At 50.0% G+C, this 23,158-nt stretch overlaps 1 protein-coding gene across 8 annotated transcripts in view; it reads left to right on the plus strand.

Moving 5' to 3' along the window:
• The window catches only part of LOC122388267 (pleckstrin homology domain-containing family G member 5-like), a 227,965-nt gene that overhangs the window by 145,517 nt on the left and 59,290 nt on the right, over positions 1-23,158 (plus strand). For 5 of the 8 annotated variants that reach the window (XM_043379187.1, XM_043379189.1, XM_043379186.1 and 2 more), the window contains one exon: positions 19,306-19,426. In XM_043379187.1, coding sequence (XP_043235122.1) covers positions 19,306-19,426 — 121 coding nt within the window. Of the gene's footprint in view, positions 1-1,806; positions 2,272-13,136; positions 14,459-19,305; positions 19,427-23,158 lie in introns of those variants that run through there. The other 3 variants (XM_043379183.1, XM_043379184.1, XM_043379190.1) reach the window with 2 other exon arrangements.

Raw genomic sequence — 23,158 nt, forward strand, 5'->3', positions numbered from 1 at the left:
ACCGATGACCTAGGACCTTACAATTGGGTATCATCAGCTTCCTCTTGTCACGGGCAACACGCTCGTCTTTTCCGCGAAGCTCTAGCTCGATCAGAGGCGAAACGGCGGGGGAGGGGTCCAACGGACCCCTTCTATACGTTCGCGGCTGGAAAAACACCACTAGGGGCGAGGGTTAAGCCAAATATGAGGGCTTATTTCAGAAAGACCGCTAAAAGAACAATTGAATGCACTTTTCCGCGACGATGTAGCTCTATTGGTCCCCGAGGTAAGGGCCGGTTTTCGAGAAATGTTGATATATGCAACATTTTACCTTTGATGACCTCTGGTGACGTGACCTTTGGCCTGACCTAGAAATGACTAATTACTCTATCTGGAATTTCGGGCGCTCTTTCGAATGCCACTTACTACGTGTCGCTATGTGGCCCAGGAGCCGAGTTAGAAGGGGATGTTCAATCAACACCTCCCGGCCCGGCGCGTTTGACGCCGAGCACCGGTCCGGCGCGGGTTGATGTTTGGCTGCTACATCCAAAGTCGCAAAAAGTCGCAAAAAATGACTGTTGGATCTTGTAGTGCAATGAATAATTGACATGTGGCGAGATTTTTAAAGCGGTACTCTGCGGTACTTTTTTTTAAAAGTCTATTTGTGTGTGACATCAATTATGTGAAATTATATTTTCGTCTTTAAATCTTTGCGGTGCCAATACATCACAACCAAGTAAGAGTTCGCCATTTTCATGTGGTTATGTGTGTTCTGCAGACCCGGAGCTATCGTTTGATGTATATAAATGTGGAATTCCTCCTCAAATTGTGATTGTTTTCGTGGATCAAATATACGTTGTCGAAGAGTGCGGGGGACGAGTTCGGTCCAAACGATTCCGAAGTTCGTGTTTAAGCTGAGTTTTCGCCATGAAATAGCGATTGTGTTGGAAAACAAAGACCACAGCAGTGTAGTATGATCATTTTTGAACAAATTGGTATAGGTTTCATTGCACATCCACAAAGTTCGATTTTTTTACCCATGTCGTGCTAGACCTGGCGATCGGCCCAGTGTGCGCCGTCGAGCTCGCGTGCTGGCTCGCGCGGCCTCGTGACGCTCGCTGGAGAAACAGTCTCCTGCGTACTGCCACCGGTAGTGTGTGTCGCCGGCTGAGGTCGAGCGCTGCGCGCTGCGCGCTGTTGTGACCGGTCACATCCCCTGTGACGTAAGTGGAGCCTCAGGAGTGAATACTGAGTGTGCGATTCGGTAAGCGAGATAGTTGATCGTGATTGGCGTGAATCGGTATTGTGTAGAGCTTTGTGGCACTTTTTACGACAGAACCCAACGTCGTGGTGTCAGCGGTCGTCGCAGTATCTTCGCCGTGTCTCCGCCGTACCGTCGACGGGCCGTCGGTTCGACGAACGGCGGGCTGTCGGTGGCGACAGCCCGCTGACCGGCCGTGTCGGCGGCCGACTGCACGATTAATGTGCGATGCTCGGCGCTGGCTCGCTCACCTCATCTTGGCAGCAGGGAGCCGGGGGCGCTCGGCGCCGCGACCGGCCCGTCGAAGCGCCGTCGGTCCGAGGCGGCGCCCCTCGCGCCCCAGTTGTGACACCGGCAGCCGGCGCTCGGACCGGTTTGGACGCGTTCCAGGCGGTGACGGCGCGCCCCGAGAGTGACGGCCGACGTGAGAACGTGACGGGCCCCGCCCTGGCACTGTGAGACCCGCCACACCTGAGCTGCGCCGTGCAGGGGGACTTACCCCGGGAGGTGATTGACTTGCTTACGCGAATAGGGCTCGAAGGGCCCCACATCCGGCCTGAAATCAGCAGGGTGATAATTAGAGAGCGCGCCCCGGCGTGATCTTTTTCGTCGCCTCTAATCTGCGGTAACAAAGGCGTGATAGTCTGCAGGCCGCCGCGTTGAGCCGCTGGCACGGAGAGCGGTCAAAACAGGCGAGAAAAACTTAACAGAGGCCAAGACGAGAGAGTGTGGACGACACGAGCGCGTGACGATCCGTCTCTCGTCCGTGAGACTCGATATTAGTTTCTGAGGCCGATTCTGGCTCAACACCGTGACTCGTGACTTATTAATCCGCGACTCGTGACTCGTGATTCGTGATCGTTAAACGGTGAGGAGATCTCGCCATGGCCGCGGCGCCCAGCAGTCGTATCGTGTTCTTTATCGATCCGGACGAGATGGAAGCCACGCGTGAGGAGGTCACCATCGTCGGGTCACCGGTCATCCCCCGAATCCGGGTCTCCAGTGTCGGCGACGACCGGCGCATCTCCCGTGTAAGTAATCGCAGCTTATTGTGAAGGGCATAGTACGGTACCCTGTGAAATCCCTTTGCATTCGCTGTGACATGACACTTGAACGGCCCGATAACCAATAGCCGATAGCGAGGAAATAGGTACTGGTGGATTTTGTGTCCCGTATTTTCGAAGCGGCAGGAGGCCGACAGATCGCCTATCGCCTATTCTCATCGGTGCTTCGTCATCGATTGGTGTCAGAGTGACTCGGAAAATCGATCAAATTACCACCTCGCTCCTCGTTACGGAGTCGCGCCTTCTCGCATTCTCTCCTCTATAGCTCCGGTGATGACGCTGGTTTTCTGAAGGTAGTTAACGGCTTTGACCTGCCGAGCATAATTGGATATGCCTCTCGACGATAGGCAGTAATGAATTACCGGGTGGCCCAAAAAAAAAACGTTCCGAACTTTGGAGGCCTATATCTCAAATTCGAGTGCAAATAACGAGCCAAAATTTTTATCAAGGTTGCGTCACTTCTTTGCGCATTGGTATGCCAAATTATAACACTGTAACGTCATTTTCAAGACAGCAATCTTATGTTGAATTAAGCAAGACGTTTTTGCTTTTTTTGCCGATGTTTAACGGCAATAATGATTGGCTTAGACGTACCATGTTAGAAAAAAAGGAAAAATAGAACACGTGAATGAAACCAGCACGTGTGTTGTTATTTTAAATATTTTTGTCCCACTTATGTGCCAAATTTTCAAATACTGAGCCAAAATAGTGTTAATGGATGCCATTTGTTTTAACAAGTCCTGTTTCGAGCAGGAGTGGCACGGTGCATGGGTTACTGCTGATCGCCCTCCCTTCAAGAAGATCAAACAGTAAGTCGACCGAATAAGGAAAAAAGCTAGAGGGAATGTGTCACCCTGAGGCCTGAACCATCAATGAGACTAGTTGCCAGTAGCAGTCATGGCTGCATGCCGTGGTGCCGAGATGGAAGTGGCCCGTTCACTCACATTTTTAGTAAACATCTGAGCAAAAAAGTAATTTTTACATGACATGCTAGAAACACGAACCATTTAAAAAGTAATTGACCGAATAACATAAAAATCATACCATATACTGAAAATGTATGCCGCATTGACTATTGGAAGTTGTAATGATGTATCGTTATCGCTTTCTGAGAAATCATGATTTAAAGTTGGGAACGTTTTTTCTGGGCCACCCGGTACCTATATATTTTTAATGATTATTATATTAGTTCCTAAATAGTACTGGCGACTGTTGTGGATATCGACATACCTACACGATATGCGATTGGTGTTGAAAGTTCAAAGCTCCACCAATGGTGTGCAGAGATTCGCTGTTTACTCGCTATTGTAATGACTTGGCTATTTGGTTGGCCTTTTGCATTTTGCTTATCAAATGTCTACGTTATCAGCCTAAATGATGTTCGTTTGGCGGCAGTCATCAGGACCGGCTCCACACTAACCCGAGCTCCGTCCGATCTATTTTTGCATGCGATTTCCATGCTAGCGCGGCATTAATGTTTGACATGTGGCCGATAGGGATCGATGCTAGTGGCAGAAGGTCGCCGCCGACACGAGTGCCACCAATAACCGGCGGACTGACGGTTTGATCGATCCTTGAGGGCGCGCTGCTCAGTCTATATAATCCTGCCGCGACCACAACCCGGTGCAGAAAGTCCGATTAACGGATCCCCTCAACAGACCGAGAGCTGACACCTGAGGCAGGTTCGATTCTTATTTCTTATCGTGCATGATAGCTCGTGATGGCTGAGAGAGGGATGTGGATTAGGCTTGAGAGTCTTTCATGTACTGATCTTGACTGAATCGTAAGCCTCACTTGTATACAGCCGTATGCCTATTGTTTGCTTACCGATAACTGATGCAACAATCAGTTCGCACCATACCACTCGTCCTTCTTGGTATAGATCATGAGCGAACTAATTTTCGTTCTCACATTGAGCCTTGAGTATGTCTTGACTAGCTAGATCAATCCTATAGACTCTACGGTTCAGCATGATCGCTGTTACCTTTCTCTATGCAATGCGGCCAGTCGAGCGAGTCGGGGTGGTCCAGGAAATGCCGCGCCGCGGGCGTTTGAGGTCACGGGACCTCCCTGTTGGCTGCTGTTTCTCACCCCTTTGGCGAGCGGCCATCGCCTCGGATCAGGTAAAACACAAAGATGCCAGCCTGCAGCGTCATGAGCCACAGTGTTTGTTGGTTTGTTTAAATGCTGGCCTCTTGTATAACGGGGTTGTGTAAACAATGAAAGGTCTCGGAGAAACTGTGATACATATGTTATTTCGGTACTACGCCCTTTGGACCGGTGTGAACCCGTGCCACAAGGTCTCCTTGGTAAGACAGAAGTCACCCACCTGCCACTTATGAAATTATGATATGCCCCTATCTAAATCCCTCACTTGGGGACAGTAAAAAGTGGTAGGGCGGACGATGAAATCTGGTGCTCATGGTGCGAGCAGAGCTCTGATTAACTCGGCCTGACGTCCGCTGTTGAAGTTGATAGCAGCAATCAGGTGTGCGGGATAAGCTGACACGGACACGGTCGGTGCCGCCGTCCGGTTTGAGTGACACTGACACGGTAATCTGCCCGGTGTGACCTGCCCGGTGTGACCTACTGGTGACCTGCTGGGTGACCTGCTGGTTGACCTGGCTGCTGACCTGGCCGGTGACCCTTCCGCTGAAATGACTTTTAAACCAAATACGCCCACTCACTGGTGGGGTTTGACCACCGTACTGACCATCAGCCTGTCCGTTTACCTGACCGCTTACCTACTCTCCCCGTTGACCTGATATCTGACCTGACCTGACCGGTGACCTAACCTCGCGCGAAGGACCGTCTAGTCTCGCCGACCCCGCCCCGCCGCTCGTTCGGTACTCGGCCGCTGACGGCGCGGTACCGGTGCCTGATCAGAGCGTGCTTCCGACACAGTGGGGAGCCGCCCAGCGCAGGCCTTTTATGGAGCTCGCAGCACGCTAACAAGCGGTGCCCGCGGCGCGAGGTGCTGCTCGGCGCCCAGCCGTGCAGATCGGGCCCCCGGCAGTGGGTCGAAATGGTGTGCGAACTGCTCGGAGGCTCGCTGACAGGAGGGAGAGGACGGACTAGTCCGTGGATGAAGTTCAGTCTTCCCTTTGTCATAAATGCACTTGATATTCTTAAACTCAAAATTTGATGGCGGAGCCTTCTTGAGATATCCCCCAAGTTTTGTCATTAAATGTCATTTAGAATAGACCTGGTTTGCTAGCTGTGTAGACTGAAAATGACTGAGCTACCTCGCTGCTGAAAGCTGCCTGCCACTAATCTTAACCATTTGTCACGCCACGTATGTAACACTCGAGTGCCGCTCGGGCCAAGCTGAGCCAGGGACTCGGGCGCTGCCTCGGGTCTCAGCGAGATGGCCTCATTAGTGGGGTGCTCATTAGTTTGCGCACAGTAGGCCCTCGCAGCTCTCCCCCATCCCCGCCCCGGCGAGCGCCGATTGTTGTATTGACTACGGGGAGGGCGCTGCATGTGCAACTGGGAGGATGCTCGTTATGTAAGAAATTACTTCACGCTACTCCAATATGATCTTGAGAAAATTCGAAAGTGGTTTGATTAGTTTTTACATCTCAGCAGTATTTATCCACAAAACAAATAAATACTAAGGCTTATCTTCTTTGAATATCGCATGTTTTAAAGGGACCCTCCCACCTTCAAAAAAGTTAATGAATTGGCATGAAAGTGATGTCGCTCGGCTCAGAAAGAGCAAAAACGAATATCTACCAAATTTCATCGAAAAACATTCACCGGTTTTCAAGATATTAGACTTTTACTTTTGTTTACTTTTTGGGATCTCCGCTGTTCCTAGCGACTTTATTTGAAAGTGCGGCATTTGTTGCGCGCAAAGCAGCATATACCACCGCGTGCTACAAAACGTTTTAATCAAACATTTAAAAATCGTTAGATATCTGCGCTGACGTCACACATTCAGAGGGGTATTCCTATGCATTAGCCCCTCTGAATCAAAATGCTGCAATTTTGAAATTCAATATTTCCGATTTAAGGCATTTCTCGATGTTGTGAGTGCCGAAACCGGTAATTGTGAGCCAGGGACCCCATTTTGGCTATCTCAACTCAAATCTAATGTTAAGGTGGGAGGGTCCCTTTAACCCTAGAACGCCTAGGGGGGGGGTTGTATCAACCCCCCCCTGAGGTTTTTTCGAAGTGCACGCTAAACGGCTTGTCGTAGCGGGCTGAAATTTTCAATACCCTCTGGGGCAACCTTTGCGCATCTTTTGCCGAAAAAAATTGATCGGGTCATGTCAGGTCACGGAGTGATGACGTCATAAGAGGTACAGCCTCCGGCCGACAGTTACCAAACGTGTGCGCCGAATCCCTAGGTTTTCTGCCGGTGATACCCACATTGTTTGATGGATCATGATGAAACTTCCCATGCATGTTGGGGCAAGCATTGGCTATCGTGTGGTGCAAGAAAATTGACCGGGTCAGGTCAGGTCACGGAGTTATGACGTCATAAGAGGTACAGCCTCCGGCCGGATTTTCACGAAGTGTGTACCGAGTCCCGAGGTTTTCTGCTGATGCTATCCACATTGTTGGAAGTTGGAAATACACTTTTCTGAGTCGTTACCTACAGTATTTATAGCGGAGCAGTGGTCAACAGCCGACGAATCGGGACAAACACCGGAGGGTGATGTGACACCATATCACTCATCAGCAATAGGCCTCTTACTTTTATAGGGTAAATACACCAAAAACACCATATATGATGCAGAATTGAGTGGGGAATACGTTGTTGAAGGTTTGAAGTTAATATCTCTCACCGTTTTGCCGCAATCGTTGCGCAAAGTTGAAAAAGTTTGATTTTTTCGGAAAATTTGACCTTTGACCGGTCATAAGTAGGTCAAATGTTGACCTAGGACCAAAAAATATACCACCAATCGCGAGATCTCGTTGAGAGCAATCCGTTGGTTTTTTCCGCTAAGCTCTACGACCTTCCGTCTCGAAACGCCAGGGGGGGGGTCGTAACAACCCCCCCCCCCCGGTCGTTCGTGTTATGAGAAATGGCCTGGTCGTGCGAGGGTTAATTTGGGCATGCAGACTCTTAAAAACTCGCGTTGGGCGGGCAGGGTTTCCCAGGTATTGGCTCCAAAACACCGTATTCGGCTCCCGAATACGTCCAAGTGACCCGCCTCGTTCCTAGTTAAGCTCTAATTAGATCAAGTGACTCATAGGGAGCGAAAAAGCGACAAAAAGCATGAATTTCCCTATGGCGGCGGGCTGCCGGGTTGCCAGACGGCGCACCGGCTATTTCCACTTTTGACACACCATGAACGTTTTTTTTTTTTGTCGTCCTTCCGCGCTCCACCGCCCCTGTTATCGTGGGACCTTGTGTGGTCCTCCGCTGTACAGGCAGCAGTGACCGCTCTCATCCGATAGCTCATTATCTGCTGGCCAAACTCGCTTCTCACAAGCTGAAGATGCAGATGTGCCAAACGTGAGAGGCCATAGCCCGTCGCGCCTGACGACAAAATTTCAAGACGCCATCGTCTTGCAGCGAGATGAGAAAATTGCAATTACGTTAAAAATAGCGGCCGGGAAGAACGTCCTGGAGCCGCGGCACCTGGTTTAATCTCTTCTCCAGTCGCGGCCACACGGCCGAGGAGGTTATTTCACCTTGCGGTCCACATCAATCTCAGCGTCTGCCAAGAGACTGCACTTCTTCTCTCCGGGAGCTCCCGGCAACAATGCCTCGATCTTTTCGGTCTGTCCGGCGACTGGCCGCTCGGTTTGCGCGGCGATTAATGGAGAAATGGCCTGTCAGCGGCGGCGGCACCCTGCGTCCCTCAGCGCCGCGCTCCCCTGTTTGTATGCAGCGCGAGAGCGGCGCACTTTTTGCCCGGCCCCCGCGGTGACCCGCGCTCTGCACAGTTACGCGCAGCTAATGGCTCAGATAGCCGCCAGGTCACGAGAGGCGTCGCCAATGTCCTAAACGAACCAATTGCCAGGTGAAAAACGAAAACTCGAGGGCCGATGCGGCGGTAAAACTCGAGGCGAGGTTTGTTTCTCAGCGCGGTGGCCGCAAGGTGAAATGTTATGGCCGTCGGGAAACAGCCGGGAAAGTTATTGCAAACGGGGAGGCTGTTGGCAGTACGTGCTTTGGTTTTTGTGCTGTGGTAGATATGGAAACAAACAGGCATTTCTTGTATCAGAAGGCCTGCTCCAGTTCTAGCACTGCGGTCGTACTTCAAGTGCCGTAGTTGCTTCTATAGTTCGAATTACGTCCAGTGTCAATTATAGTCAGTATATAGTTTTATAATTCAGTGCAATGGCAAGCCCTCAAATGTACAGCCTCTACTTCCACTCCAAGCTTTTTCAGGTCCCGTCTCACCCGGTCCTGACATTTAACCTCTGACCTGACCTGACCTGACCAGGTCACCCCGACCGACTACCGCTGCCGTGCGCTGGACCGCTCCGCTGACGAAAGTCCTTAGTCAAATGACCCATAATTGCCTGGGCTCGGCGATGGTGGCGCGCATGGACAATGCAATGGGGAACACGGCTGACCCGGTGGGCTGCCGTGACCTTCGTGGAGCCCGCTATCGGGCCTGATCTACAGGCCGGCAGCTACTGTTCATAATGTGGGGCCTGCGGGCTGTACGGGTGGCCGCGTAACTCTCAATACGGGGCGAAACTGCAGCCAAGTTTTCTGAGCTATTCGGTGGTCGGAATAGTGGATTTGCGGCAGTATTGGTTTTCGACTGAATAACTAGACTTTGTTGCTATCCGTGGTGTGAAGTGGTAAGCGTAGTGAATAGATGCTGATGGATTTGTTTGCTAACTAGTTTCTGTCGTCTTGTTTGGACTGCGTTCAATAAGAAAACCATTAGGGAGGGCCTCGTTCGAAGCCATTCACTTGTCATGTTATCGTTAGCGTTTTGTTTCTAACGATAAGCAAATGGAAGCCCTAATAGCTCCAGTATTTGTTCGTCGGGACCACTTTGTACCTCGTGGACCGACAACCAGTCATGTCGGATGACGCGAATGGAACGAGGCTGGCCGGACACGCGGTGTTCAAAACAGACATGTACTTTCACAAAGTTGTCGGTGTCTCAGTATCGGGATTGACAGGCGGCGCACAGCAGCGGCGGGGTGCCCCATATGACGGGGTCGCCGCTCGTCAGAGGAGGAGATGGGTCCGCTGCCGTCTGCTCCTTCATTGTTTTGTCTGTGCTCCGGAGCCCTAATGGCCGCCCGGGATGCGCCGGCATGGCGTCTCTGCGGCGCGGGTCAAAATGTCACGAGCGTCAATGTCACTAGATCGGCCTTTTGCATAAATCATCGACCGATTATGGGTCCGACAGGCTCTGTTTACGAACTCGGACGCAAAAACAAAGACACGGAAGACACAGTAATGACACGACAGCCTGGGACTCCTTGTTGGGATCTTTTGTGAGGTAACGCACAAAGAACAGTGTCATTTTCGGCATTTGGGAAGCTGATTGAACCAAACATAAGCAACAACGTGAGCAGTAGCTATCGGTGTTCCTTTTATTATCGTTTTACTATAATCTGACAGATAAAGCCAAGAAAACTTCAACGTTTCCACACAATAGTTCCCTAGCGTCTCTTAGGGCAGGGACGCCGGGGAAGGGACGTCGCGCCGGGTCGTAGCAGACGGACGGACCGTCTGACGGCCCTCTCAACCGTCACGCGCTGACGAATGTTCTTGTCGCGGTGCTCCGACGCGCCGCCTCGTCGCCGCACAAACCAGGTGGCACCGTCTCCCGGAGGGACGGGGTGGGCGGCGGGGTGTGGGCTCAATGCATAAGATAGTATGTTATGCCACCCGAGCTGCCAACCGTGTGCATCAAACGCCCATTGTTTCCCATCACCTGTCGGTATTTTGTGGGCGCTAGTTTTGCGTGTGTCTTTCATTGGTCATGTGTCACGTTTTTCCATCGGCAAAGAGTTGATCTTGGCGTCATTTTTGCGGCGGCGACTGTCTGATCGGGATCAGATAGCGTCACACAGGTATTGTGCCTGTGCCCGAGCCGGCGCCAAGGTGCTGCTCCTGACTGGGGGGTGCTTCTTTGCTGTCTACCCCGCCGCACTGTGAGGCCATTGGAGTTCGAGTTTGTCATATCCAAGTGCCAGCTTTGGCAGGTGATTGGCGTCTGGTGCGATACCGCGAGGCGCCGCCCCTGCTGCAGTGGTTTTGTGGGCGTTATTTACTGTCAGGGCGATGTGTTACCGATGCTAGGCCCGCTGTTTGGTGGCATATGTGTAGTTACTCGTAATGACAGCGGGTGCGCTGACTATCAAGGCGCGAGACAGATCGGTCTCAGTAGTCATGTACCAGCCCACCGCTAAAGTAATGTAGGGTTTTACCAATCTCAACAGTTGGCTTTGACTGGCGATTGTTTAATGCGGAGTAATCGAAAAGAAGATGTCAATAGCTAAAGTTGCAGCTGCAAGGGTGACGATACATATAAGCTACATTCAAAGTTTCATTGTAGTCTGGCTAATCGTTCCTAAGCTTCAGAAGCAGAACATACCCATGACTGAAACCCCACATTATTTCTGCTGTGGACTGTATGTTGTGAATGCTGGCTTACATGCACAATGTGTGCTGCATTGGTCGTGTTCAATAAATCAGAGGAAACTGACATCATATTGGATGTGTCATAACAACATATGCCCTCGGGTACAAACAATGCACGGTTTGATTGATCAAAAGTTTGTTATGACTTATAAGTAAATTAACGTTTTTAGCATTGTGTATGTAGTGTAGCTAAGTATATTTATTTGGTATCAGAAGCTGTGTGTACAGTAGTCCAAACATCAGGTAGTTTTGTGTTTTTCTGTTGAAAATCAAGCCTGACTCATCGTAATGGTAAAGACAATTTAACAGTAGCTGACTTGTATGCAGTGATACTTGGCTCTCCGCTATTCCTGTCAAAGTATGAATGGGCGCTAGCGTTTGTAGAGCATAAATATGCTTGCTATCCTTAGCGCGTGATCGCGTATCCTTTGGACGTATCCTTTGGGCGTGATCGTATCATTCTCCATATGGATTTCCTTGCCCAGCGTCACAACTGGAAGACGAGTCACGGTTGCAGATTTTCTCAGACGTTTCCAATCGTCGGCCACACGAACGAAACTCGGCCTTTTCACGTGGCACCTTTGCGGTCTGGCCCACACGGGCGGCATTCACACGACTGGCATTGGCCACCCATGGGAACTCAGCGTGTGTCGCCTTGCACCGGCAATAGTCGCAGTATTGCACTGTCGAGGATAGTGTGAACCGGCTGCCGCCCCCCCCCCCCCGTGTCAGTCCACCTCAGCAAACGGTGTCGGCTGGCCGGGGGCTGATATACAGCTCTCAGCGCGCGATTTGCAACTCTGGCCGTGGGCGTGTGCACTGTGCAGTGTGCTCGCGCGGTCGGAACACGACCCTCTCACCGGACAATCGGCAGCACTCCAGCGACACCGAGACGTGTGATATGGTCCCGTGCAGGCATGTGGCAGTCGTATCTTATCGGTAACAAAGACGGCTCAGCTGCACTGGTGGCAGCGATTTCGCCGAGACCATGAACCCCCACTGGCAATGTGTCGGAAATGAGGCAAGTTGTGGGGCGTTATTGCTTGGTAGCGACTATGGCGATATCAAGGTTTCTGCTGAGTGTTGAATACCGCCATCATTGTTTTCGTTTTCTAATAGTTTGCAAGGGCTCACGGCTGTCAATACAGTTTGTATGCAAGCAACCACTACTTACTTTGGTATATGAAAACAGTTTCTGGTGACGTCATTTGCTTCTGGTGACGTCCTCGCACGCATTCGAAGGCTAATCAGCAGTGGTGAGGACGGACAGTGCCGTGAGCGCTCATTTTTCTCATGCTGGAAGATATGACTAATCCGTCGGCTACGTCACGCCGTCTGTCTGGCTCGTCTGGTCGTCTGTCTCGCCTCGTCTGATCCGTCTCGTTACTCGCCGCCTCATCCAGCCGTCTGTCGTCTGTCTCGTCTCGTCTGTCGTTCTGTCTGTCTCGCCGCCTCTTCTGGCTGTCTGCCGCCTCGTTTCGCTGTCTGAGACCGCTGAGACACCACCGCAGCACCCAGTAAGACGCGTGCTGGAAATTGGCACGCACTCGGGGGTAATTGGTGCGCGACGAGCCAACTGGCAGACCAGACGATCCAAACACAGACGCATTGGAGAGACTGGTCGCCGCCGACAGCTGCGGTCCCCTGCACGCGACGACCCCGGCCGCGGGCTAAGGTTGCGTCGCAATAAATCTCTGCACGGCGAGAGGATTTATGGAGTGGCCGTGGGTGTTGGTGGTGTCCGGATTGTCGTACTATCTGCGCAGAGAGATGCTACTGATTGGTGACTCGTTTGGTGTGGGTGGGACCTGGGAGATACACTCGCCGATCACTCATCGTTAGGATCCGGAAAGCTCAGCCTTCGCGACATGATTCACGGTGAACAGGTGCCCTCAGCTACCATCGCTATCGGATTTATATGACTGACTTGTTTGCTCTCAACGTCGAAATTACCGTCGTGTCCCCACATCTACCCATCATGCTGCCAGTTTCCGCTTACGAGGAAACCCCAGCTGTTTGGTAACTGACCTGACCTGCGCCCCAGCCCCCGTCTCGGTGTGGTAGACGGGGAGGGGACGGGCAGGTGGAATCCTGCTGACCCGGCGATGGCGCGGCGCCGCCGTCGATAACAATGGGCCATGAGCACAGCACAAAGTCCGACGCCGGCTCGGCTATCGGCGAGCTCGTGTACCGAACCGCGGCCAGGGGCACGTCTCCGCGGCCACGGCCGCCGCGCCAGTATCGCCCCGGGCGCGCCGCGAACGCCACGGGCGCCGTGCCCTGAGAACGACCGCCGCTGTGTCTTGAGAACGACCGGGTGGTGCGAGAGAAGGGACGAGGGGACAGTGGCAGTGGCGGTTGAACGCAGAAGCTGCGAGGGTGGTGATGCTTATGTCGGGTTGTGGTGATCAAACGCGAATTCGACAGCACTCGGTGACTGTGGGTTGTCCTAGCTGTTGATTTGTTGGAGATTGGCTGGGAGGTGCTAGAAGCCATTGTTATCCTTTGTGAACAGCCGATTTGTGCGGCACGATGGACGTGCCAGCAGAGTACCACACTCTGATGAAACAGGCTTACGGACTGACGAGCCCGGAGTTGACACAGAATGGCTCCAAGTATCTGAAAAAGAAGGATACTAAGAACAAAAAGGCAGCCGGAAGAACCGAGTCTGCATCTAAGGCAGCCAAGGCGGCGAAAGCGGCCAAAAAGGTTCAGGAGCAAAAGAAACTAGGTGAACAGAAGAAACTGGAGGAACAGAAAAAGTCGGATGAGAGCAAGGCGAAAAATGCTGACGAGAAGCGCGGGTCGGTTGTGCAGCTTCTGTCGAGCCGCGGCCGGGCAAAGAGCTGCATCGACCTCACCCAGAATGGCGACACGGAGGAGAGCAACTCCTTCAAACGACGCGCCATGCAGCGCAAATCACTTTACGTCAAGTCAAGCATCACCAAGCGGATCAAGGAGGTGCACAAGTCGCTGACCTCGCTGGTCACGGAGCCGGAGGACGGACCCGTGGCGCTGGACTCTCCGAGCTCGCCGGACGCGGCCTCCCTCGGCTCGGCGGCAGCCTCTTCAAGTCCGACAGCTTCCCCCTTCGCAACCGCCCCAGCGGCGGCCTGCGACTCTCCCAGGGTCGTGGCTTCCCCTCCTCTCTGGTCGCTGGCCACGGACCCTCTCTCCCTGCTGCGTGAGGCGTACCAGCGGCAGTGTCAGGCGGCGGAAGGTTCCAAAGGGGAGGCGGGCCCCGTCAGACGCAGGGCCAACAGTCTACGGATTCGGGCGGTGAGGAGGACCAATTCGATGCGCCGCAGCTGGGACCCGAGACTGGCTGACCTCCTGGAGAGCACTGCACTGGAGGGCGAGGAGGAGGCAGCAGCTGCAGCAGCAGCGGCAGCGGCGGCAGCGGAGCGGGGGAGTGTGGCCGAGGCAGAGTCTGAAGACTCGAAAGAGGAGAGTCTTGGCGAAACACCCCAAGAAACAGTCGACTCCGGAAGACGAACGGATCATCGCGTGCGGAAACCCGTGGCCAGATCTCAATCGGCCCACCAGATAGGCAAATGGAGCGACAAACTGGCCAGTCTTGTGAGTATGCTTTGTGAGTTTGCGGATGCCATCATTATAACCTGGACAGAGGACACTATATCCCTGATCCTGAGTTTAAGCCTGAGACTTTTTCTTTGAAAAAGGGACCCGCCGTTTCTCGAATCTGCGCAGTTGGACCTGCCGTTTGAAAGTTGATGCCTTAGATCGTTTTAATTTTTCGAACACAAATACCAAACACATGCACTTGCCTCTTAGTTAACGATGCTGCAGTCTTTTAGTTGTTAATCAATAGATCTGTTTAGGTCCATATGCATAAATATCATGTACCTAAACTAGTATCAGTTAACTCTAGCTACCCTAGGACATCACTGCATTATGGAACTGCATTATATTGTTTCAATTATTTTCTTATTTGTGTGTAGTTGATCACATTAATCAGTCTGGTGGGGCAAAGTAGCTGGCACCGGGGATATACTAGCCGCAAAGGGATGGATACAGTCTATCTCAAAGACCAATGCTGCAATGCTTCCTTTGTATTCCTTGGGACTTGACAAGGAATACAAATACAAGTAGACCGATGAAGGGCTCTTCATCGATGGGATGCGTTCTTAGAAGTCATTCGCTGCACTCATCCCCATTGTCAGCGCTCAGAACATTAGCTGAAAGGCGGTGTCAGCGGTTTCTAGGGACAGGCGCTGTGGATACTTCCTTGTTGTCTCTTGTGCTTATTGAGCAACATCGCCCCGGATCAAACCCTAACCATGGTCAGTGGTCTCAAAAATCAACGAATAGTTGTAGGTTTGGTAGTGCGTGCGAGCATTTTCGTTCCACGCATTCGACTGAGTTTTTTTTTGTAGCATAAAGTTTCGCTCCAAGTTCGGACGCTGTTTGAAACAAGCTAGCTCCTATAACGACTTGGTCACGAGTTTTTGTCGGGCTCAATTCTGACGTGCGCTCTAGGGCAGTGGCTGAAACAATAAACTGGTATTTCATGCTTCCGAGGAGGTTGGTGGCATTTATTTCACATGCAGGTGGATAAGAATGTTGGAGGATGTGTGAAACATCTGCCAGCAAAACCAAAAGCAGTGATTTTGTCATCACATCTCGATATGTGTATGGACTTCAGTTATTTGAGTATTGCCCAATAGATGCTATCTGGTGTGCTTTTCCTAGCTTTTCGTAGTCATTAATCTCCTTCTGCAAACGTCTGTACTCGAGCTGCTTAACTTTCTAGGAATTGTGTCTTATACATCAGGATAGAGGGCATTTATTGCGCCTTCATTCTTTTTTATTTCGTTTGAGACCAGGCGAGCTAACTGAATTCGTTCTGCCACGAACTGTAATTGAATCGGCTGGCAGATATGATTTAATAGCGCTAACTTCCTCAAAGGTTAATGCGTCGTGAACGGAGTCGTCCTCTGGCGATCGCTGCGTAAGAAGCAGAGTCGGGTTTTATATGGAGAGGGCCACAGAAGTATTCATGCATTGCTGCCTGCCATCTTTTGTTTATTTTTTTGTCATAGAGAGACGCATGAGTACCTATTTATTTTTTGCTTAAAATTTCCATAGTAGTCAATGTTGTAACAATACTTTAATGCAACATATTATTTGCATAAAATAATGGATGTAATAACTTTGTTTGCACGTTGCTACATTCTAACATGCGTGATATTCTTTATCCCTAAAAAATATTACACGGATAGCGACTAAACCATTATGTAAACCAGATGATAAGTAGGCACTGCGGAGCCTGTTGTAGGACACATGCTCGACAATCATAGTTCCCATCCTACTTGGCTATCTGTTAAACAGACGGCTTCATAAAACAGTTGTCGAGTGTTGTCCTCCGCGATTGGTATTTGATAGTGACAACCTCGCTAGCAGACGTTCCCGCCCAGCGTGTGCCGCATTCCGCAGCATTGTGTGACGTCTGTTTGGACATTAGACCGAGTACTCAGCTTTTTTGTTAACGTATATCTTGTTACCATCTGATCGCAAGTCATTATGAATTATGTGTATTGTGTATTATTCGTACTTATCTAGGTTCTATTCATAAAAGGCCAATTATGAAATCAACATTGCGATAAACATTACAGTGGAATACAGTTGCTTGCACTGATATTTGTGTTTTGGTCAACTGTGCTGACACCTTTCCTTTAGACGCAGTCATAATGACCTCTTATCTCAGTCTTCATCAGTAAACGGTGTTGGACAAATCGACGACCACAGAGGGACACAATTCGACGACGTTACCGACAGATACGACAATGGAAAAAGGGGGACCCCCACAGACACACATCCCGCCGACAGTATGGCTGGAGCAGCGCTGATAAAGACTGTCACGGGTGGGCCGTATTTGCTCAGGTGATGTCATGAATCTCGACACTTGATAAACCGTATTGATAATAAAGCACAGGCTATGACATTCCTTAATGTTCACAGATGTGTGCACCATTCTTGCGGCTTGCATCGGACATGGCATGCAAGTTGAATGTTGCAGCGCAAAAGGTTACCCTATTTGGACAAGGCAATGAATGAAGGAAAACCTGTAAATAACTATCACTTGCCTGTTTCGTGTTTACCTACAAGCATATCACAATCCCAACTACTCTGCGTTGGAAATTGATGCTTTGCAATGCTTGGCATTAGGGGAACTATCCTGGAAATCTGACGGGGCCGTTTCGCTGCCAGTCAGCGCTACGCCAGAACACTGATAGTGGATCCTGCGATATGCCACGTAGCTAAAAATCGATCGAACGTTATAGGAACGCTGACTGAGCCGGCACAGGTCGCCCCCTCTGCCGGTACTGGGGATGTGTTCCTCGTTATTTCTGACAGTTGGTCAGAACTCAGACCTCTGAGAAAGGTGTTGGTTAGTGTGTTGGTGAGATGGATATTGGATAATGCGTTTTACAGTCTGTTAACCCGGCACCGCCTGGGCTATTTCCGTGCCCACATCAGCCTGGGGGGGGTCGGATCCGACCCCCCCCCCTGTTATCTCGAGAACCAATGGTCGTATCGAGCCCCGCGAGGCGGCGTTCGAAAGGTCTCTACGAGACCTTCCCAAAGCACTCTTAAGATTTTAAGATTGAGGTCAACTTTCGGGTAAAGGTCAGGTCAAAGGTCAAATTCAGGGGTTTTGCATGATTAGGCTTACGGACAGCGGAATCGATAGCTGCTGCTCGAAACTCACCACAAATGACCTCAAAGACCTAGTGAAGGTACCATGTGCGTATAGGGGTCATACTAAGTACGGGTCAAGGTCAGGTCAGGTCACGAAAGGTCACGGTTTTCACTTTCTTTTCACTTTCACTTTCTACATGGGCGTGCGACACATGTTTTATGGCTTATTTTTCACGCCAAATCCGATGGTAATGGTTATATGTGACCCCAAGTCACTGTGCTGGTGATAAGTGTGCATTGAAAGCATAAAAAATCGTTTATACCATACATAACTAAACGAGGGCTAAGAAAAAAATTCAATTTTTCAACTTTTTATTTTTGACATAAAAATGCGCTTTTCTAGACGAGCTTTGTCCCAGGAATCTAGTGGTGCCATTTGTTTTCACATGCGATGTTCAGAAGTGCCTCTAATTCGCGAAAATGCTTATGACGTCACCATGCCCTTTGCCCTATGCATGTTGGAGCTATTTTTTACAATTTGGGGGTCAAAAATCAAGATAGAAAGTTGAAATTTGGGACATCTAATGTTCTAATAGAGCTCTATAACATATATTCCGGTTTTTTGGAAATTCTCAAAATTTTGGATTTTATTAGCTGTTTTCCAAAAAATATAGTTTTTTGAATTTTTAGGGGTGAAAAACACATTTTATGGAAAATCCGAGATAGCCATTTTAAAGAACTCGTTGAGTTGCGTCTTTTCATGTCCTTAATTTGCAATTTGCTTAAAACCTCGATTTTTGGCGATTTTTCAAACATTTACCATTTTTTGACTGAAAACGCCATGTAGTTACATCACTAAAATCGATATATCTCAGAATTTTTTGAAATTTTTTTCTTAAAAATTGCACAGGAGACGTCAAATTGATGGGGGAGAAGGTATGCGAAGTTTCAAGTTGATAGCGCAAGCGGTTCATGAGTTATCCAAGAAAAACGGAGGGGGGGTCGGATCTAGTGATGTCAATTACAGACAATCGTAATACCGATACCAAACCAAATACCAACCAAAACCATGGGGAAATACCGAAACCAAACCAACTTGGGAACATGAGAGAAATACCAACTTTTTACCGATTTCTTAGCCTCTTATACATTAGTGAGGATTCATGATACCAACAAAATACCAAACACATTAAGATCGAAATACCAAATACCAAGTTGGTATCGGTTTGGTATCGGTATACCTAAAAGTTGGTATCCGATTGACATCTCTAGTCGGATCCGACCCCCCCAGGCGGTCGCGGGTTAAACGGGTTGGTGAGCTGACTTCTCCTTGATCAGAGTTCTAGGCGAAATACCATGCCGACATACCGCTGGTCAGCAGGCTGGTAATCTCTTAGCTCGTTGGTCAGACGATTAGTGAGCTGTCATTCCGTTAGTCAGAAGGATTGGTGCGATTGGTGTCGCCTATCTGACCAGGAATCAGCCGAACCCTGGCCGATCAGCTGATCGGTCCGCTGAGATGTCAGCCAATATTGGCACAGGAAATCGGCGCACAACACGTCCGGTGGTTTCCGATCCGATTAGTTATCACTTTCATGACAGATTTGAGGACACCCAAGCCACGCGATTATTCGTTCCTCCTTCTCGCAATGCGTTTTATTCCCAGTGATAGATTATATATCTGGCATTCCTGTTGATCAGTGTTCTCGCCGCCATGCCACACAGTACACACCTCTCTGACAATGTCTTTTTCTGCGTTTCAGATCGGTCCAAACGGCTACAGCAGCCACTCAGCCAGCTCCTCTGGTCAGGAGAAGGTGGAAGAGAGTGGTCGCGGCAGGAGCCGGCCGCAGAGCGAGCACATCGAGCTCGCGCTCTCCCCAGGTGAGTGGAGGAGAAAAGAGGGGCAGGTATGATAGACAGGACAGACGGGACAGACAGGGCAGGACAGGAGAGACAGGACATGCAGTACAAACAGACGAAGGGGCTAACAGGACAAACGAGACAGGCGGGACAGACTAAGACGGACAGACAGGACAAGAACGGAACAGGGTGAGGGAGATAGGACAAATGGGGCGAGATAGACAGGACATACAGAACATACAGGTCTTGGTTACCAAAATATACTGAACTGAACTGAACTGAACTGACAGGACAGGACAGGACAGAACAGGAAAGACAGGCTGAAAGGACGAATCATATTTACCGACCTTCCCCTTCATGTTGCTTGCGCAGCATACATGGAATGTAGTTTGAAATGAAATACCGTACCGACATGACCTGAGCTGTTTTGAAATTTATCGGCAGTCGGAACGAGCCATAATCAATAAACACCTCACATGCTTTCCATAAAAAATGTAGTAATGTTTGGCATTTGGCACCAACCCAGTGCAAGCGTCGTTCAAAGGCTGTTCAGCTTCTGTCGAGCCTGACTGATGTGCATACGCTGTGGACGGCTGCAAGCCTAGCAATCCCTTACGGGTTATGATCTAGGGGCAACCAAAGAAGTGGGTGCTTTCAACGTTACACCGTAGGTTTTAGCAAAGGAGCGAAAAGTTTTGTAGCCGAGCATAGTGCAGTAAAAAATCCGGTAGCTGGTCATAAAACTTTTACAATAGGCTGTTGTGAAGTAGCTCACACTCGTCGATGACGTGAGGCGACTTTGTAAACCGCTGTATTCGCTGAGGGGTTTTATGTAGGAGACCAACACTGCCCTGCCAACCTGAGGAGAGTTGCAGCGTGAAAACGGCGAGGGTCGGCACTAGGCGCCATCTCGAATAGCCGGCAGGTGACCGGTGCTGTGTGCCGGCTGTGGTTACCTGCCAGCGTCGTGACGTCACGAACGGTCATAGATCCGTCACAGTTTCGTCACGTGTCGTCGGGAGACGGATTTCCGCGCCGTATCTGGTTTCATCTCCGCGTGAATTAAATGCTGCTGAGCTCTGAGCAGGTGATCAGAGGTCAAATAGCCGCTACTTTGGTGCTTCAGCTCTGTTAGTGGTGTCAGTTGTGGACTTGTGAAGTCTTTGGAAGAAAGTGGAATATGGTTTGTTGTGGAATATATGCTCCTGGTAAGGAAATATTCCTAAAAAAGTATTCGATTCGCCTGATATTATATCTCCTGATTATATCTACTGATAACTTCTTCAATAGAAATGATTTACTGCTTTTTATTTCATTGTAGCATACCAATCCTTAGCTGTTCAATACCATAACTCGGAATCTATAGCTTCCGTTGTCACCCAGATTCCCACCCTGGACCCGTTTCCGATTCCCTGCCTCCACTCGGACAGCTGACAGGGCTGTGCCACTACAGGCAAAACTCGCTGAGGCGCCCGCCGTCCCACCTCGTCTGTTGGGGGTCACGGTGAGCCACGACCACTCATCACGCCGTGTAGGGTCTAACAGACCCACCACTACGCTAGTCGCTCCAGCGCACCGCTAAGCGAGTGTTGGTATTGGCGTGGGCCTCAGAGGTCGGCAACAATGCGCGCGGCGTGCGTAGGAGGGGCCCAGTCGAACGGACACGAGAATACGCCGCCCGCGGGGATGTGTGAAAACCTGTGCACACCAGCGCCGAAGGATTAAGGAATGCGGCGCAGTCAGGCCGGAAGGTCGATTAGACAGCGGGCACGAGGCCAAGATAGCCGCCGCCGTGCGGTGCGATTTGCTTTGGTGCGATTTATTCAGTGAGTTTGAGATGTGGTGAAGTCAGGTCTAGACACGTCGCAGGTTGACGTGGGGAATTAATTTGTTAGTTTGGAGTGTGAGCCAACGCTTAAGTCATTCGGTTTATCATTTTTGACGGACTCAGTTCTGGGCGATATGATAAATACATGCATGCATATCGCATACCTATTACGTACTTCCATGAATGTACACATATGCGTGCTTACGTAGGGTTTGGATATGCAGTCATCATACATATTTTGAAGGAATGAGTCGACCGTCATCGTAGCAGGATCTGCTATTACACAAGATCGTACCGTCTAGGGTGACAACTGACAATGGACTTGTGCAGTTGGCATTTCTCGGCATTCGTGTTACGTGATATCAATGAATAATCCCTTATCGTATAATGCGTGTCTTGACGTTCTTCGATGTAGAGTATTGTCTCATGGTAACATATGCTCCAATTCTTGGAATTGGCCCGGTCACTAGACGGTGACCCCGAAGGAAAGGAAATCCCAATAAGTCGCCGGAGCTACGTCTAACGAATGTCTCGGTAAATGATATTTGATCGGGTTTTCTGTGTGATGACCCTTCTACGGCGTAGACCACGTCAATATAGGTGGAATTACGTCGGTGGGCTCACATCCAATCATCTCTGGAAACGCTCAATAATATTGGTCGAGAGCAAAAGTTTAGAAGCTGTTTTCCGTATAAGAAATGATTTCGATATGTTGTTTAAAAGTTGCCGTAAGTTTTTGTTTGGAGGCATATACATGCGCAATTTATGCAAATGGTCCGATTGGAACGTCAATGATGTTAACATGAGCGGTTGCTTGTAAAACTAGGCTGGTACGGCGTGAGCGATCACTGGTTTCGTGACTGGTTGTACGGCAGAAGTCAGAGGATGCAGGGTAGCGGCGCTGGGGCACTACCAGTGACACACGGCGTGATACAGGGGTCACTAATGGGTCCAAAATTGTTTTTACTTTTTACTAACGACCTTATGTCTCATTTACCCAGTGGCAAGCAGGTCATGTACGCCGATGACATTCAGTTTATTGACTCTGATACGGTTTCTAATTTGGACGACCTAAAACGGCGTATGGAGTGTACTTTGGAGGTGGCTCTCCGATGGTACACCCAGAACAGGCTAAAAATCAACCCTACTAAGACTGAACTTTTGCTAGTAAAGCCGCAGAGAAAAATATGTAGTGCAAATTTTACTATTGACTTTGGCATTTGCGAAATTAAACCTAGTCACGAGATCAAAATTTTAGGCGTGTTCTTTGACTCTTCACTGACCTGGGAGAAGCAGGTGTCGTTGGTGACCCGCCGCTGCTACCATGTACTAGTCGGCCTATCTAAGTTGAGACATAAGCTACCGTATGAAGTAAAAAAGATGCTTATCGAGGCCCTTGTATTCCCCCACATAATGTACTGTTGTACCGTCTGGGGAGGCTGCTGCGCAACCCAGAGGCGACGTGTGCAGAAGGCCATTAACTTCGCGGCGCGCATTGTAACAGGACTGTCTAAACGCGACCACATTAGCGCAGCTCTGGAAGCTCTCGAATGGCCGAAGTTTGACAAGATGTTGGAGGACCGAGACATAGCGATGCTGCGTAGGATTCTCTCGTCGGATGCGCCGCCATCTCTAGCTGGACTCGTGATGCGTCGCTCTGATGTGAATAGGAGGCTCACTCGCGGCACATGTGGGGATCAGCTGGACCTGCCTAAAATTAGAACAGAGCGAGCCAGGCGTACTTTTCATTTTAGAGCAGTAAAATCGTGGAACGGTCTCCATCGTTAGCATTCTGGCAAACAAGCTGTGATGTACAGGGTGATTCATAGCCGTGTAACCTATTTAGTTGATCTCTCTTGAGAAGACTATTGCATATTTTCGCGTGAAATTTCACGTCCTAGTAGAAAATTTTATGAAGTTTTGTT

This window comes from Amphibalanus amphitrite, unplaced genomic scaffold (genome assembly GCF_019059575.1).
Source record: "Amphibalanus amphitrite isolate SeventyFive unplaced genomic scaffold, NRLGWU_Aamphi_draft 000315F_arrow, whole genome shotgun sequence".
NCBI lineage: Eukaryota > Metazoa > Arthropoda > Thecostraca > Balanomorpha > Balanidae > Amphibalanus > Amphibalanus amphitrite.